This window comes from Leptosomus discolor, chromosome 3 (assembly GCF_034619465.1).
Source record: "Leptosomus discolor isolate bLepDis1 chromosome 3, bLepDis1.hap2, whole genome shotgun sequence".
Classification (NCBI taxonomy): Eukaryota; Metazoa; Chordata; class Aves; order Leptosomiformes; family Leptosomidae; genus Leptosomus; species Leptosomus discolor.
The window spans coordinates 6,692,247-6,709,238 of NC_141393.1; the positions used below are offsets into that span (position 1 = coordinate 6,692,247).

Genomic DNA, 16,992 nt, shown 5'->3' on the forward strand with positions numbered 1-16,992 from the left:
CTTTATAAACCAGATTATCTAGCAGTAACATTAACTAGCTCTTAATGAGCTGAGTTAATGATTAATATTTTAACGCTGTCCTGCATGTCTGCTGCAGTCGAAGAGATCAGGAATATCACATATACAGATTTTAGGCTGCCAGAGCAGGTCACTCTGAGATGATTCAGTCACCTAGAAAGGACCAAAAGTGCTGCACAATAATGTCAATTTTTACAATAATTCCCTTCTGGTAAGAGAGGAGTGCTTTCCAGTCAAACAGAAATCCCTATACCCAAATTAGATCATTTGGCTTTTCTCAATGACAATGATGAGTCATTCCATTAGATGCTCTGAAAAAAAAAGCAGTTGAGTTTTGCTACTGATGGTACCAATGAATATCTGAATTCGGATGCAATGTCCAGTTTTAGCACTTCTTCATTCAATTACTGTTTAAAAAATATTAAACAGACCACAAAATGGTATCAGCTGGCCTAGATGCCTAAGCTAATTTATTGAGAAGGTTGCCCATAAGATTCTTTGTCAATGAGAAAGGAAAGGAAAGGAGTAATTTGCTAAACGAGACCCTCCTTCTTGAAGGGTCTGGTGTAAACAGACACACTCCCCTTAAGCAAAATTACACAAGATTTCACCAGAGAAGGCTCAGAGTAGATGATCATTTGGGGTTTTTTTTCTTTGAATTAGACCGTGTGCACAGTTTTCAGGGCATTAACATTCCCTTTTTAATTTCAAATTATTCCGTTATGTACTTGTTATGATGTGTTAATTCAGGAGAGCATATTTGGACTCATAGACTTACGTGGGTACAGACTTCCGCTAAAAGAAGCAGTATATATATATACATATTTGTGTTTAGGTAAGTAAAACGTAGCACCTATGCACAGGGCAGTCTAAGACCAACCCAAGAACATCTTTTACCGTGTCGGAATCACCGGGAGCCGGCTGCCTTATCTGGGCTTGGAATGGCATCTGGTGGCGCGAAGAAGCAGTGCAAGCAACGAGCTTCACACAGGGATCCACCTTGGCAGGGAAGCTGCTCGAGTGAGCCACCTCTCCATTAAAGATGGTAAGAAGCATTAATACCAAGACATCAACAGGAATATTTGAAACTTTCAAGAAATTTAATCTCCTTACTCACCAATCAGACATGTTTGCTCAGCCCTGCCCCTGGTTGAGGCCCTGACTAGGCCGTGGTGGGCAAATCCATGGCGTGACCCTGCGGGAATGTGTGGTAAGGGAGGTGTCTGTGGAGGCAGTGATCCAGAAGAGATGCTGGCAAAGCCGTGCCCCTTCTAGGAGAGGCAGAACCATTCCCTGAGGTCCCCTACGGAGCCCAGAGGAGCAGGCATCCACCCGAATCTAATTTGAGTCTAATGTAATTTCCTCAGCTGTTGTAAATGGAAAGATATATTTTTCGTTTCCTGACCTAAATCACTCGCTAGAGGGGCTGAGTGTTATTAAATACTGTGGCAGAAATTCAAAAGCAGTGGGGATGTGGTATATTAAGGGTGTAGTTTGTGTATACTGTGGTTAATATACCATGTAAATGCTTTCAAAAGGGAAAAAAAAAAAAAAGCTGTTGCAACAATCATGCTCTTATTACTAATAAGCGTTTGATAATTCTAAAGAATAATTGTACCAGCTGTGTGATTACTTAAAAAATTGTAGCAGAGGTTTTATACTCTCAATTACATTCTGGTATATTTTTACACACGTGCAGAGAGGCTTTACTGAGAGGTTTGGTGAATTACAACTTCTGACTGGTTCTTTTTTACTGCATCTTTCTGCTTTGTGCAAATACAATTTACTGAATCCAGTACAACGATAAGTGAATGCAACTCCTCACCCTTCCTTCTGGAGACGGTCAGAACAGCTTATACTATGCTACTTTCTGGACCTTTAGAACCTAAAAAAGTTAATTTAAAAAGTAATAAATCAAAGTATTCCAGGCAGTTTCATCTTTTTTCTGTTGCAGTCTCCATTGTGATTCCACTTGAAATACAGGCTCTGGACCTCAGCCTTTTAGGAATTTAGATCTGCTTTCCAAACTTTTTGGAAATCCTGTGACTTTTAAATTATGTGGGTGGCTAAACAGCTGATAATGTTACTGTACTTTTTCTAAGAAGATGCTAAGAAATAGTAGTCATGCAGAAAACTCAAGAGATGATGCAAGTGATAATCAAAATCAGAACTTTGTGGAAATAATTACGGAGCTGGGAAATTATTAATTTGTTTTTGGTTTTAATTTTTTTTTTTTTCCTCAGTACTTCTATAAATATCTGTGTCCTTGCTAGAATAGCCAGTTATTTTTGCTTCCCTAGAGATACCATCTGTAGGGTCATCTCCATTCTGGAGTGCCCCAAAGGTGGTACAGGGGTGGTGCATTAATAAGTTTATGGTGATCTGAACATTTCAAAACTGGGAAACACGTTAGTAGTTAGAATGCAGAAAGGAGAATCTCTCGAGAGAGTACTTCAGAGTAAATTACTTTTAAGGTACAGGTCCCTACTTTGTCTCTGTTTCTTGTGAAGTGCCCTGCATAAATATTTGTATATGGAAACAGACATAAGCTTGTTACATAAATTTGATCAAAATAAATCTTGTAGTTTTGACTCAGTCCTGCATTTTTGTAGACAAGGGATAGTTGTGAGCAGAAGCAGGTGATTAAGACAGCAGAAATTTTGTCTACTATGAATGGGTTAGAATTTTAAAATGGAGTCCCAGTCCAGTTTAAGACATCTTCATTTAGGTCCACAGGTAGTTGTCTACACACACATTTCATTTCTTGGCTCTCATTACAGTCAGAGAAATCAAGGACAGGATTCAGCTGCATAGATATGGCTATAGTGCCATTTTATTTGCCTCCAGGTACCTAACACACCACACATATCTCAGAGGATATACAAAAACCTGCACCCTACTGGAACAGCTGCTACAGGAAACTTTAAGGTCTCTGAGATTGCAACAGATACTCTGAATCCCATCCTTAGTCAGTAAGTCTTAATTTACTTAAATAAGTCAGTTTAGTGTAAGGTAAACACCTCCTGTCTGGTCACCCGAATGGCTTTCCAGGATCCTTTGGCTATATTGGTTAAATCTCTTGACTAACATGAGAGCTTAGGCAAGAGGCACATGCGTGGATACATAGTGCTTTGTGTCAAGCTCAAACTGAATCTCTCCCTTAATGAAATGCCATGTAAACTTTTTATTTTTTCCTGGCCAAAAGCTTTTCTTATCACATTTACTTGATACAACCACTCCAGAAGTGGAAAACTACAAGACTGATGAAGCACACCATCTATCTGTGTGTATATGTATGTGCAGATATGTACACACATACATATACTAGCTTATAGATAAAGTTATGGATTTCCAGGTTTTAATTTTCATTAAAATTAGCAGAATTGAAAGCTATTTTGTTTTACATTGAAGGTGCATTCTGAGGTGCAGTATGAAGCACTCATGTGAGACTTTGCAAATGTGTTTTGCGAGCCGAAGAAAGCTACTTAACTGCTATGTGCTGAATGTGGCTAAAACTGCAAACACTTTTTACTGCAGAGGAAGTTTTAAAAGGCACAACTGATGTTACGCCGCTATCTCTAATTTACTGTAATGGCAGTAAGACGTTCTACTTCATAATGTATTTTTTACAGCATGGACATAAAGCGAATAATAGTTGCATTTCATTTCCAGTACAGATATAATGAGAACATTGATCAAGAGGGATAAAAACAACAGCACTGGAGATGTTTTCCTCGGGTTATCCCAGAATTGTAGGCATGAAATATTTCCCAAATGTAACTACCCTCATTCTCATTGGACAAAGTAACCAAAAGATTTCAGCCCTAGAGTACTGCCTGTTGTTCAAAGAGCTGTGGATTGCTGAACACTCTTTAGTGGTAAGTCAGCGATGAGTTTTCTTTCTTGCCAAGTTTAGCCCATTTCCAGTCCCTTACCATGACTACCCTATTCTTTCACAAACACTCCGTTTGTCTGTTCAAGGGAGAAGGCACTATTCGTAGGAATCATGATCTGCCATTTCTTTACTTAAGTATCCAAAAATCTCATTTTAGATAGGAATCAAATTATGTCTGTTTTTTTGTAATTTAGCACTTAATTTTTGATTTTTTTCCTCTTTCATTAAAACAATATTTTTTTAAAACTAAAATAATTATGTTGAAACCTTTTCCAGGAAACTGGTTGGAATGAAAATATTTTTGTGAAAATAGTACTGTATTAGTGAAAATAATATTTAAAAACACATAATAATTTATCATGAACCATCGCAGCTGCTATTATGTTTTCTTGGTTGGCTTAATTGAAAAGCTTTCTAAATCATCAGAATTCTGCACAGAGGGTGTGTTCTCAAATTATTTTAAACTACCAAACAATTTCCTGTGCAAGTTAATGGCATCTTGACAAAAGAGTGACATGTTACGTGCAGTGCTGCAAAGCAATACATCTTCTGTTGCAGAAAATAGATGGTCTACAAAAATGTGTACATTTGCAAAAGCTTTATCTTTATTTCAGTGACATTTCCAGAATTGAAAGTCAGGAAGCCCTAAAAAAGCTGAATGTACTTTGGTTGAATAATAACCTGATCAAGAATGTAGAGGTGAGTCTGACATCCTTGTTATGATTTCTTTTCTTATGATTTGTCTAATATATGGTATTTTAACAGTATGGTATATAAATGTGTCTAATAAAGAGGGCTGACTTTTAGAATTATGGAACAACAGAAAGGACAATTTTAAACTTCAATTTATAAGAACTGAGGCTGAAACATTATTTGGAACTGATTAGCTGTCAAGGTTTTCTGAATATGCAGGGTTAAATAAATCACCCATTTTCAAAGACCTCTGAGATTCTTGATGAGGACATTTTTTTAGATTTCATGTAACTGCGGGTTTTTGTCTCCATTTCAGTATTAAGTAAAAGGCTTGCCATTTCATTTTTATTATAGAGTCTGGATTTCATTTGTTTAGCAACTTGGAGAGATTGACTCCTGCTCAGGAGAGGTTTTATCCTGGCTTTTTCTTATGCTGTCATATATCAAATTAGCTCCTATGAAAAACTGTTTTCCCCCCAAAATTAGTACTCTTCACGCTAACCTTTGAGTTGGAGGCTAGTCCAGAACCAGTGAGAGCTTGTGACTAGCAGTTCGGCATGTAAAGGGAGAAGAAATGTGTAAATGTCTATTTCTAGCAAAAGACCGTGTAGCTTTCCGAATTACCCGAGTCATCATGCCCCAACAGGGAGATGGAACTGCTGCAGGGAGAGCACATGAAAAAAAAAGGCAGAGGGCGATAATGATACCAAGATAAAAGTAGTCAGAGCAGGAGAGGCTGATAGGGATGGATGAGACCAGATCACTGTGACCCTTCAAAGCCATAAGAGAGCAGAGAGAAGTTGAAGCTGGGCATGATGATAGGGAAAGAAAAGGGAGACCGAGAAATTACAGCCGACAAAGTACAAGTGTAAAGGCAGTATTGTGTTTCCAGAAATGATTATTTATTAGCAAGGTCACTGCAGACACTAGTGGCATCTCACTGCAAAGAACTGCAGTGTCATCGCGGAGAGAAATGATTGACACCAGTGATTTGGTTCTCGTGATATCCTGAGGCCAAGGCATGGGCTGCAGCCAAAAGCTAATGAGTACTCATGACATGGGGCATGATCTGTTAGGTTTCTCATGCACAGCTGTGAAACTGAGGCTGGGGGACTAAGTTTATTTTCGTTGCAGTATCATTTACAAAGGCTTTCCAAGCTAATTCCCTTTCGGCAAAACGCATTCTCTCTTTCCATGTCAAAAGAAAGCTATAGTTTACAGCAGAGGCTAACATTGTTTAGACTCCAGTCAAATTTATTTTTACATTTGAATGATCTGCCTCTTAGCCTACAGGCTTTTCAGCATTTGCAGTGCTATATTAGATTAAAACTGTATTGTTTAAAACATTCAGAGAGCTTACATACTCTGCAGAATTTGCAAGAGGTCAACCTCTCTGGAAACTTGATAGAAAAAATAGGAAGGTGATACCAGTCTTGCATTTCTAGCATGAGCATTCTGATTATTACCAAGGATTTATGTACATGGTTTAATCTTTCTCTCATCCTAATAAACATTTCCTAACAGCTTGCATGGTTCAGAGTCATATCCAATATACACAGCCCTGATCATCCCGAAGTCTGTGTCAAAACTCCCTAGGGCTCATCTTTGTTTACCCCAAACTCCTTTCCATTGCTGTAGCCATGTCAGACGACAGAAAATAGGTATCAGTGGGATTTATACACACATTTGTTTTTCTTTTTCACTGCCTTTAGTATAAAAGGCTTTTAGTTTGAATCTAAATCAAGCCTGTTTGGTTAAAAATGGGAATGTAAATCAAGCCTGCATTTCTGAAGAGATACCAGAGAATCTATTCATTTTTCTTCATTTATTTTTATCTGTAATAAAAAGATCTTCCACGTGCTATCCCTGCAGTTTGAGTGGAAATGGAAAATTATATACTACTTATAAGATGCCTGTGTTTGCATTAATTATTCTTCAGAATAATCAGCAAGTTTCTAGGACACTTAATGTGCTGCAGGTGATCCATTTCCAGTTTCAGCTCTGCCAGGTTCATAATTATTTGAATCTTGTGTCTCAAGCCTTAGGTAAGTGCTTTGGTCAATGGGCTCTTAAATGGAACTGCACCAAAAAGGAAGCCTTAGAGATCCAATCCAGAAGAGCAGACTAGATAAGATACTCACCTAATGTGGTAAACTGAGTTTCAAGTTGCTTCTTTTATTCATCCAGTGCAGGTGTTTGCAGAGGACCTTCCTTCTCAGTTCCCAGATTATTATGGTTGTTGCCTATTCTAGCTGATACTATAAACATTTCTGAAAGGTCTGTGTTTTGCAGGTTAAAAAACTCTTTTTTACCCAGCTCTCAAGTCACTGGGTTGTTTTTTTTTTCTGATTTCCAACTGATTATTCTGTTCCCCTTCCTTTAAGAACAGTATAAGCAACGTAATGGATCAGAGTTAGATTGTAGCTGCATCAGTGCAACTGCAGTTATTCTAAAATTAAAAGACCCGTGTCACAGATTTTCTGTACATCAGAAACAGTAAACATTCCTAGTAGGTCTTTAACGCACTCTGAGTGAGCTCTTTGCACATATATCTATTAAAATATAACTGAAAAAATACTGCTGATTACGTAAATAGGACCCCTTAAAAGTGTTTTGATCAAGGCAACAGATTCTTTTGGTCAAGAGTGCACAGACCAAGGACTCTGCCAGTGCAGGCTCATGCGTTTACAGTCATACCTTCCCCCTTTGCTTGCCATATGCAGATCAGGTAGTATCTGGGAAGCAGACACGTACTTCAGTCGCCTCATCTCTTTGCCTATAGTTACTGCATATATGAATATTTCAAATAATATTCACACTGGGATGTGAAGACAGAGTGAGCTAAGTTGCCTTCTTTAAGAAGAGTTTTATGGAGGTTTTATACCTGGGACCTAAATCCTTGCTTGTTATCCAAAAGCAATGAGTAGTTTATTCTCTTGCTCTACCTAATCTCAGCTGTATAGTGGCTCGATTGATCCTAAAGATTTACCTCTATAAAAAGAAAGCAAAAAGAGTTTTGCTTCCACAAAGCAGAGAGTAATTACTATGCCACACAGTGATCACACATGGAGAGAGAAATGATCCCTGCCTTAGATGTGTGAAGAAAGGCTGCACTTTCATTTTAACTGTACCCTCTAACTCTCTTTTCATTGCTGAGACTTGCATCGTAATGAAGGCACATTGAGGAATCGGTCCTGCTTGGGTGAAACAGTCGTCTAATTGGTATGAATAGAACTGGGATATGAGCCAGTGTACAACAGAAGAGTATGGGCAGTTGCTCAGAGCAGAGTTGTCCCTTTGGCCAAGTAATTAAGCTTTTTCTATTGACAGTCAAGAGTTTGAATTTATTAAAACAATTACCTGTTTTGAAGTTTTCAGGTATGCTTTTTAGTACACATGTAGTACCTTACCATTTGAGGAAACATAAATAAGATATTTTCCTGCCTTACTTCGACATAACCTCTTGTTTCTGAATCCTAATGGGGTCTTTTTATCAGCTGGAATGTGTATTGGCCAAGCTGCAAATATTAGGTAAAACATCAAGTAACAAATCTTTAAGGAAGAAGAACCTGGGAACTGAAAATTCAGTTCATGATAATGAATATGTAGAAAAGATATTTCTTGAAAAGGCATTCTAACAAAAAATAAATGCACCGGAGGAAAGAATTACATTCCAGAACAGAAAACTGTATGAGTACGCTTAGTGCGAGAGTATTCTGATATTTTCAGACATTAATAATTTGATATGATGGTGGCTGGCAGTTAGGAGATTAATGACAGGACTTGAAGTCTGCCTCATGTTTGTTTTTATAAGGTCCAAACTAGGAGTACTGCAAATATCATTAAAGTGGCAGCTCTTATACGATCTGAATTATTGGATCCAGGCCAGCTTCTGGTAGACAGATGCTGCCATCCCCCTTGCTGGTGATCTCAGTGAATAGGATTGAACAAAGATGGCTGGAAGGAGTAGTAATATTGGACCAGTGCTTGGAAAAGGTTTCTGGGCCTTTAAACAGTAGAGATCCATCACAGTGCTGTGGGTTTTTTCTTTCTGTTTGTTGGGAGTTTTCCCTCTGTAATTCCAATGTGAATTTAATGGCTTCTTTTTGTTGCTATTCTTGATTCTGGCTTAGGACTTTATGAGCCAAATTCACTCTAAAGTCAATGGCCAGCACAAAGTCTACACGGAGAGAATCCTTCAAAATAGGGCATGTGGAGGATGTCAGCAATGCCGTAGACCTAGTGTTGGCTTCCAGCACGGATCTGAAGCTACGGAATTTTTATGAAGGGAGGACTGGATGGCTCTCTGCTGATGAGTAGAAAGCTGTCTGTTCTCTCTCTGATGTTCTGCAGGACAGCTAAGGCATACCATTCTTCTGGCCAATTCTTGCTTTGTTTGTTTTCTAAGACTACGGAACACTGTTCCTATCTACACGTGTCGTACAAAGAGTCTGTAGTGCACCAGGCCCCAAAAGGATCAAATCATTTAGATTTTGCATTTGAGTGGAAGTAGGATACTGAAGTAGTACTGTTTGAAACCTTGTTAATAAAGAGAGGGAAAGACTGTCGATCATCTTGAGGAAGGATCAACTGATGGAGGTGTGGGAGAGTTTAAACACACTGTGAAATCTGTTGCTGTTACTTGCCACTGATTTCATGCCAGTGCCTCACACTGCACCCAAGTCCAGCACAGTTTCATTAGTGCTGCTATTTGGACTGACATCATTATGAATACTAAATAGCAAACTAAGGCCTTCTCTTACTTGAGGAGGTGATTCCCTTAAGTTAATGATTACAGTGCAACGCCGAGGGCGAAGTGGATGAAGCTTGGTGTTATGGATCACTACAGGACCAGTAGATCCATGTATTAGGATCACTAGATACACAGTTCTAGTCTTTCAGATTAAAAAAAAAAAAAAAATCTTTCTGTAGTCATTTGTTTTTCTAAATTTGTTGTTTAAAAAAAAAAAAAATCAAAATTATGTTACTTTGTCCTATTATGTTGTTCCAGGCAGAATTTAAAATTATTTCCTAGAGGAAATTAAGAAGAGTTTTAATTTGGTAGCACAATTCTTGTTGATGGAACTTGAAACAGTGGGAAACATTCACTTTGAAAAAGTGCTTCCTATGATTCCAGGTTAATAATTTTTAACAAAACAGATTTCTTACAAGGATCTGGAGTATTTTGAAGCATCAGTGCTCCACAAACTCCATTTGCAGATAGCTGACGAGAAAGGAAACATTCTCTCCACTCCTGTCTTGGTGCTGTACGAGGCTGAAGCTTTGAGCCCACAATGACTGATTTTTTTGTTGCCCTTATTTTTTTATTACCTATTTATGGTGCCCTTGATTTTAAAAAAGGAAGATAAAAGAATAAGCAAGCTACCCAATTGCTTTTTAACAACAAGGATAATGTTTGTTCTAAGTTCCTACACAGCTTTACTTGTAAAGAAGCATTAGAAGTTGCTTACATAATCTTTGTGTGAATAACCTTGCCGCTCAGTTGAGGGGAGAGTAAAATTTAGACTGGCAGTATTTCAAGGACTGTTTTCTGCTTGAGTACTCCAAGCTTGTCCACCTCAGGTATGCCTTCTTTTTGTGTTCAGGGATGTTTGAGCTGCAGGTAGTTCTGTACTTACGGGTTCCATTTGAGGTTGTTTATAAATAGAATCCAGCTTACTTTTAATGCCAGTTTCTCAAGCCAAGGATCTTTCCGTTTTGGCAAGGAGAAATTAATAAATTACTCTTGCAGGGTTGACAGCCAAACCAAAGGGTTTTGGATGAGTAATCTTAGCACAGAATCTTTTGGAAAAAGAACAATATTTTTATTAGTTGCAGTAAGGATTTTGACTGTTACATCTTTCCTTTTAAGAAAAATTTCTATTGATTGAAAAACTGGATAACCTACTGCATTTCTATATTGGTTCTCTTTCTAAGGTGTCTGATTACCCCATAATCTTTAAGGAATCTTACAGTACCAGATGGAAGTATGGGAGTTCCTTGTCTTCCTCGTCAGACACAGAGAAAATGGCCACATATTTTTTAAATTATTTGACTTGTGTACCACAGGGAATAGGTGAGCTTCTGCCCTCAGGTTTCTGACTGACCAGTGGACTGTCTCCTCTTTTTCAAGTTTGAATGTAGAAACTGTTGTAGGTTCTTGCAAAACCATGCTCGCTTTATGCATGGTTGTGCTTCCTGTAGTGGAGCTGCTCATATGCATAGTGAAGGTTTTAAACAGATTTAAAATATGACAGTGCAAATAGAGGAAAGGAACACAATGAATCACATATGGTTATGTATTGATATTTGATGCTTAACTTTGAATGCAGCATTTGAATAAATAAGGTAGATTTATTTATCTCCACTTGAGAGAACAAAGTTCTAATGAAATGAAAGAGGCTAGAAGTATTGCTAGTGATTCTTTCTCCTGAATAGGAAATGGAAGAAAATCACGTAGGTAGCACTGAAAAATTCAGCGCAAAACAAGAGAAAAATATTATTAGTTTAGTGTTGTCCTCTGTGCATTTCTGCACACAGGTTTAGTTGTTGTCATATAATTGAATCATGATGCTGTATCTGGGACTTCAGGGCATACAGTATCATGGGAATGAAAATAAATAGCATCTTTAGAGTGCACAGTCAAAATCTGAGGCTGAAATTTAAGGAGAAGTTTCAAATATCTCTGTAAAAAGAAGTTTTCAGTGTAGCAGAGTAAGTGCCTAAGTTAGAGATACTTAGTGTAGCATTGGCCTGTGAACAAAGTTAACTTTGTGATTATAAGAACAGAAACATTTTGCAAGGCATCAAATAATTTAGGATTATTATGAAGTTTTACCCAGACAAAAGTGGCTTGGAGTTCCCCAAAGTCCCTGTGCTTGGTGTTTCTGTGACTGGCTCTTGAACTTCAGAAGTCCATATCCTGGCAGAAAATACCAGGCATGAGGATTTGTCCAGCTTTTTTAGAGCCTGGGTCTTACCTCATCTGTTCCTAATATGGTTGTGAAAACAGAGCAAATACAGTTGTGAATGGCCAGATCTCTGAAAGTGGAAAGCAGCGGTGGATGAACAATGCAAAACCAAGACAAACCCCACCCAGATGTAAATGCATCTGTATTTCATCGGTATCGCAGGAGAGCATATGCATATGTCAGGACAGTCACAAGGTGGATTTGCATCCGTGCAAATAAGTCCCAAGTTTTTCTGAGTAAGCCTCAATTTTGAATTTGTGTGATTGTACTCATTTCTTTCACTGCCTTTCAAGAATCAGGTTGAGACTTGTGATGCAGCCATGATCTTTGTCATAAGCCCTGGGAAACATCCACCCAAAGCAGCTTGCAGAACTGTGTCACCAGTGGAGCTAGGACACCCAGTTGCCCACTTGTAGCTGCGAGACAGAACTCCTGTTGAATCCACTTCTTCCTTTGCATGCTGAGCAGCTTGCTGACTTGATACATGTGACTGCATTGTTCCGATTTTAGTACAGTTAATACAGTGCTTTTCATCATTTTATGTGCATTTACTATGTTTATACGTACATGAAAGTTTATTTTATACATATAAATGTATGTGCAGTTTCTGTCTGTAGAAATCAGAGCTGAGAGCTTGAAGGGAGCTGAAAGACCTTTTCAATCTTGAAAGCAAAATCTTACCTCCCTGAGGGACAGCAGGTGCCCTCTGAGCTCAGGACATTTTAGCTGCTAAGATCAAAACCAGTTCCCTGGGATTCAAAGCATGCCCATCCTGAGATGCAGTGTTTCAGTTAATGGCATAACACGGCTCAGCATGGTTTTGGGCGGGGGGTTAGGGTTGGTTTTTTTTTTTTTGCTTGGGGGTTTGGGGGGGTGGGGTATGGTTTGACCCAGAAGCAGCGTAGCCACAGGAAACATTCAGAAGTGGGCAGAGATGGTCTTGTGGATCATACCACTTTCAATTTTTTTCCTATAAGCCTTTAGCTAACAGTTATTTTCCTCCACAGCTGAAGCACCACTACTGAGCTTCTAGTCCACTCCAATACAACAAAGAACAGATTTGTTGACCTCTTGCTATTCTTCACATAAAGTTGGAAACACAAAATGGCCTTCACTCTTACAACTTTACCTGAGATTATTTGAGGTAATAATCTGCATCAGACAATTCAGCTACCCACTACCAGCGCTTTTTTTGGCCCATGGGGAAGACAGATTAGCAGAGGTAATGATTTTAGGAGCTCTTTTCATATTACCTGAAAAGAACAAAACTTTTCAGGAAGCTGCCCACTGCACTCTGCATCACGCTGGTAGGATATCCTGCAGCTGTGTGGAAAACTGTCTCCTTGTGTTAGCTCCTGGTATGGATTAGCCAGATCAGCTCCGTTCATGTCTGTTAGACCCCATTCCAGTTGGTGATAGGCAATTTGTGCATCTTCCCTGAGAAGCGACTATCAGCCCAACACTGCAGTAATTAATCAAATCCTCACACTAACCTGCCGATGCTCAAACTACAGTGCTGTAAATCATCAGAAATGACAAGCTCATGAAAAAGAAATTTTAAGGAGAAAATAAGTTTTCAACAGTTTTGTAGTGTTTGTATGGGGTTCTGGATCTGCTGTCAACATTTATTGTACTATTTTCTTTCTTCTCATGCTATTGCTACTGTCCTGCTAGGGATCTTCAGCAAAAACAAGACTTGTGGTTCCAGAAACAAATAGATTTTTTTTTTTTTAGTCTAATGCAGAGCATGGAGACTACTCTTACTGATTACAAAGAGGTGAGAGGGGGGAGCATTTTGCAAGTCATCTCATGATTACTGTGAACATCAGTATTGTGGAATTTGTGTTAATTATAGCCTGTTATCTTTAGTAAATATTGTGCAATGTATAAACTTTATATTGTCAGAATGTCTATTCTTGTCTTTTGCCTGCTTTTGCCACAGCATAATGAAAACCTGGAGTCTTTCCCTATTTCTTCTCTTTGCAGTTTCTCAATAAGAAAAGATGGAATCTCTCTCTTATGTAAGCAGGCCTGAACTGCCAGTTAAGGAAAAGCAGCTGTTACAAATGCTGGGGGATAGTTTCTAGGGTCTGAAAGTAAAGTGCCTACGGTATGCTGCATTGTGGACAGAAGAATGCTGTCGTTTAGTAAAGGATAGCACAGAAGAGAGCAGGCAGACAAATGCTGCTCTCTTTTTCTCTCTCCTTTCATTATTTTTCTATTCATCTTTCTTCTGTTTTCTTCCTCTGTTTCATTGTATTTCTCGTTACCTCTGCTTGATCCTTCACAACTTTACGCCAACTGTGGCAAAAGCATGATTAGTGCTTTCCAGTTTTTCTCATCATCTTTTTGTCCTTTCCTTTCCCTTTCTGTTGCAAATTTTCTCTTCTCACTCACCACTTCTCAACAGTGCCCCCCACTAGAGTTTGCAGGGACCGATGCAGGACTAGTTTGGAAGTCTCCACAGGAACAGCTGCAGCATCTGTATTTACTGCCTGTGGAACAGATTGGCTCAGTGGTTTCTTCAGCCATCTACTTTATAATTTTCATTTGTATTTGTCTGAACACAATGTCATTTTGCTATCATTTTGTTCTTCCTACCAGTGCTAGCACAAAGCATAGCATGGGTTTTCAGTTCTTTCAGTCTCTGTTCTAGTAATACAGCATCCCAGGTCCTCTAAATCACTGCCTCCTTTGTCCTTAATCATAACTTTAATCCTAGTCCATTTACCTCTGGTATCTCGAGATACCTAGCCCTAAATGTAGGGTCCCTCTGGCATGGATCCTAGTTGTCAAACCAGTCATAACCCTAGAAACTGCCAGTCCTGTCCCAGTGACCTCTTCCATCCCCAGACTGTAAAATAGCCAGACACATGGAATACATTATTTCGTGCTGAGTAAAAAATTCTGAATAGAAGTATTTTCACAGACTCACAGAACAGTTTAGGTTGGAAGGGGCCTCTAGAGGTCACCTTGCCTAACCCACCCAATTGAGCAAGGTCACTTACAGCAGGCTGCGCAGGACCGTGTCCAAACAGCTTTTCAATATCTCCAGGGATGGAGATATCTCAGGAAGTTTTCCTTCTGTCTTGTGAAGGAAAAGAACAGAAAGTGGGAAAATTAATTCAGGGCAACTCTTCTCTAGTTCCCATCACTCTCCTTTTCCTCTTTCCAGCCTTTTGCGCACCTGCCTTTCTGGTTTTGCTCTGAAAAGAAATCAGGTTTTTGGGTGGCAAGATCGTACCTTCAAAGGCAGTATCTATTGTCCTGGTTTGCTTTATTATTGTTTTTATCATGCTAGTTTGCAGAGGCCCCACTGAGATTCCTTTTTGTGGTGTTAAATCCTATATAAGCGTACAGGAAGATGGGCCCTGTCCCACAGAGCTCATTTTCTCATCCACATCTCTGTTGCAATAATGACAGCATAATCTATTTTCTTACTCATTATTCTTCACTTTCCCTGCCTGCCATCCCTTATCATAATTCATAGCTGTATTTTGATGCTGCTTAAATTTGTTTCTATTTTTAAGGGGTGGTCTCAGTCAAATAAAGACGCTTGGCCCTTGCTTTAATCTTTGCAGCAGTCTGACAGGAAAAAAAGCTTTTCTTCTCTGCAACAGTGTAAGCATATGGGATGTCCCAGAACAGAGTTTCTGAAACAATAAGCGAAGGCAGACGACAAAACCAGCAGTGATCCTGAGAAGTCATTCAAGCATGGTAATTCAAAGTTTGGAAAGATCTTGTAAAATATGGGCTGTATGGCTTGTATAATTGCTGTTATAGAAAGGACATTTTGGAAATACTGTAGATGGCCATGAGGTGGCATATGCAGCCTTGAAAGGAGCTCTGAAACTTTGCTGAAACCTGTCCCAGTGGCATTTCTGCGTATTAGGAAGCTCCACAAAGGATTTCACCTACTGGGAGTAATTCCCAGACAGGAGTTTGAAGTGTCTATGAGAGATGTCCTCCTGTGAGAGATAACTACGTATGTCTGATCTTTTCTAGATGAGTGAGGAAAGATAGAAATATGTTTGGTCAATTCATCCAGGACAGAGTATGGGAGGGAAAAGCACATCATGTTGTGTCTGTCATTGCAGTGGATTAGGAATGATCAAATTTCAACCAAACTTAAAAAAAAGTATAGAAGTCTTAAAGGTAATTAAGTATTTATGATTTGTGTAGAAACTTGGCTTAACCTAAATTAGGACACCTCTCCTCCCCCTCCTCCTCCCCAGAAAGAAAAGACATTTCTCAGATTTTCTGGGGTTCATTTAATGTAAGTTAGTCAGCATATATATAGCTTGAGACGAGCCACTGCACATACCGCCTTTTGCTTGGCCTTGGTATCATAGGAAGCTTGGGTTTACTGCAGTATGGAAGGAGGTTGGAAAACGCAAGTCCAAAGGATACCTGGCCTCACAGGTTCCACTCTTTATGAAATTACTTGTACTTTTGGATTTTACTGGCTTTAAATATTATCCAGCTACAAATGTTAGATTTTGGTGTAATCTTTTTTACCAAAATCTATTTGTTTCACAAAAAAAAAACCCATAACACCAGAATCATAATATATGTAAAAATCCATTTTTTTATTAATATGTATTACATACATATTAGAGCATTCGTCAGCCCAAGATGTAGGCTGCCTGTTATTACATTAAGCATCACCATTGTATAGTCCTGCCCACACCCCCAAGCAAGAATTAGAAGCATTAAGTGTCTTTTCTCCCTCATTGAGGGAGAGTGATAATTGCAGGAGTTTTCCTTGGCCACATTGCTCCAGCTTGTGCAATGAATCCCATCTATCAAGTCAACTTGATAGTTGACAATCAAGCTACGACCCTCATGCTACCCAGAAGCTAATTCAGTATCCAGGCCATGGAAAAGCCTAGAAAATTATGCGTCTGCTTCTGGCAATGGTATGTATTTGTAGGCACTTGTTAGCATAAAGTTAAGGTTAAATTACCATTTGTATTCTAAACTCGTCTTTGACTTTGGGTTGTGTCAAGAGGTTTTGTTCCTCAGCACACAGTCCTTGCTCAGCTGAAGTGCATTTTTTCAAAGACAATAATGAGCAAGAAGATTCCTCATTGAATACATATTTGTATTTGTTTAGTTCACAGAGTGAGAGCGAGCTGTGCCACACTGCTATTTAGCTTTTAGTCCATGCTAAAGTTGCTTACCTCGTGCTGTTTCATACCCACCCTTCGTACAGCAGGATTGAGTGAGTGTTGCAAACGGCAATATGCGTATACTACAGAGGAAATCTTCACACTTAAAATCCACAGCTTTTATCTTTAAGCAAAATAAAAATGAGTACTGCTGAGAAATACACTGTTATAAGTAAACAGATTAAATCTCTGAATCATATGTATTCTCTGAGTGATAGATTCTGGTTTACCCTATTTTTTACAA

The 16,992-nt window shown here is 38.9% G+C and overlaps 1 protein-coding gene across 1 annotated transcript in view; it reads left to right on the forward strand.

Moving 5' to 3' along the window:
* LRRC9 (leucine rich repeat containing 9) overlaps positions 1 to 16,992 on the forward strand; it is a 51,283-nt gene that overhangs the window by 12,312 nt on the left and 21,979 nt on the right. Inside the window, 11 exon segments of the mRNA XM_086462963.1 lie at positions 3,719 to 3,896; positions 4,472 to 4,612; positions 5,960 to 6,027; positions 6,479 to 6,651; positions 9,642 to 9,743; positions 10,571 to 10,682; positions 11,147 to 11,293; positions 12,088 to 12,140; positions 13,576 to 13,645; positions 15,159 to 15,205; positions 15,208 to 15,294. Coding sequence (XP_086319089.1) covers positions 3,719 to 3,896; positions 4,472 to 4,612; positions 5,960 to 6,027; positions 6,479 to 6,651; positions 9,642 to 9,743; positions 10,571 to 10,682; positions 11,147 to 11,293; positions 12,088 to 12,140; positions 13,576 to 13,645; positions 15,159 to 15,205; positions 15,208 to 15,294 — 1,178 coding nt within the window.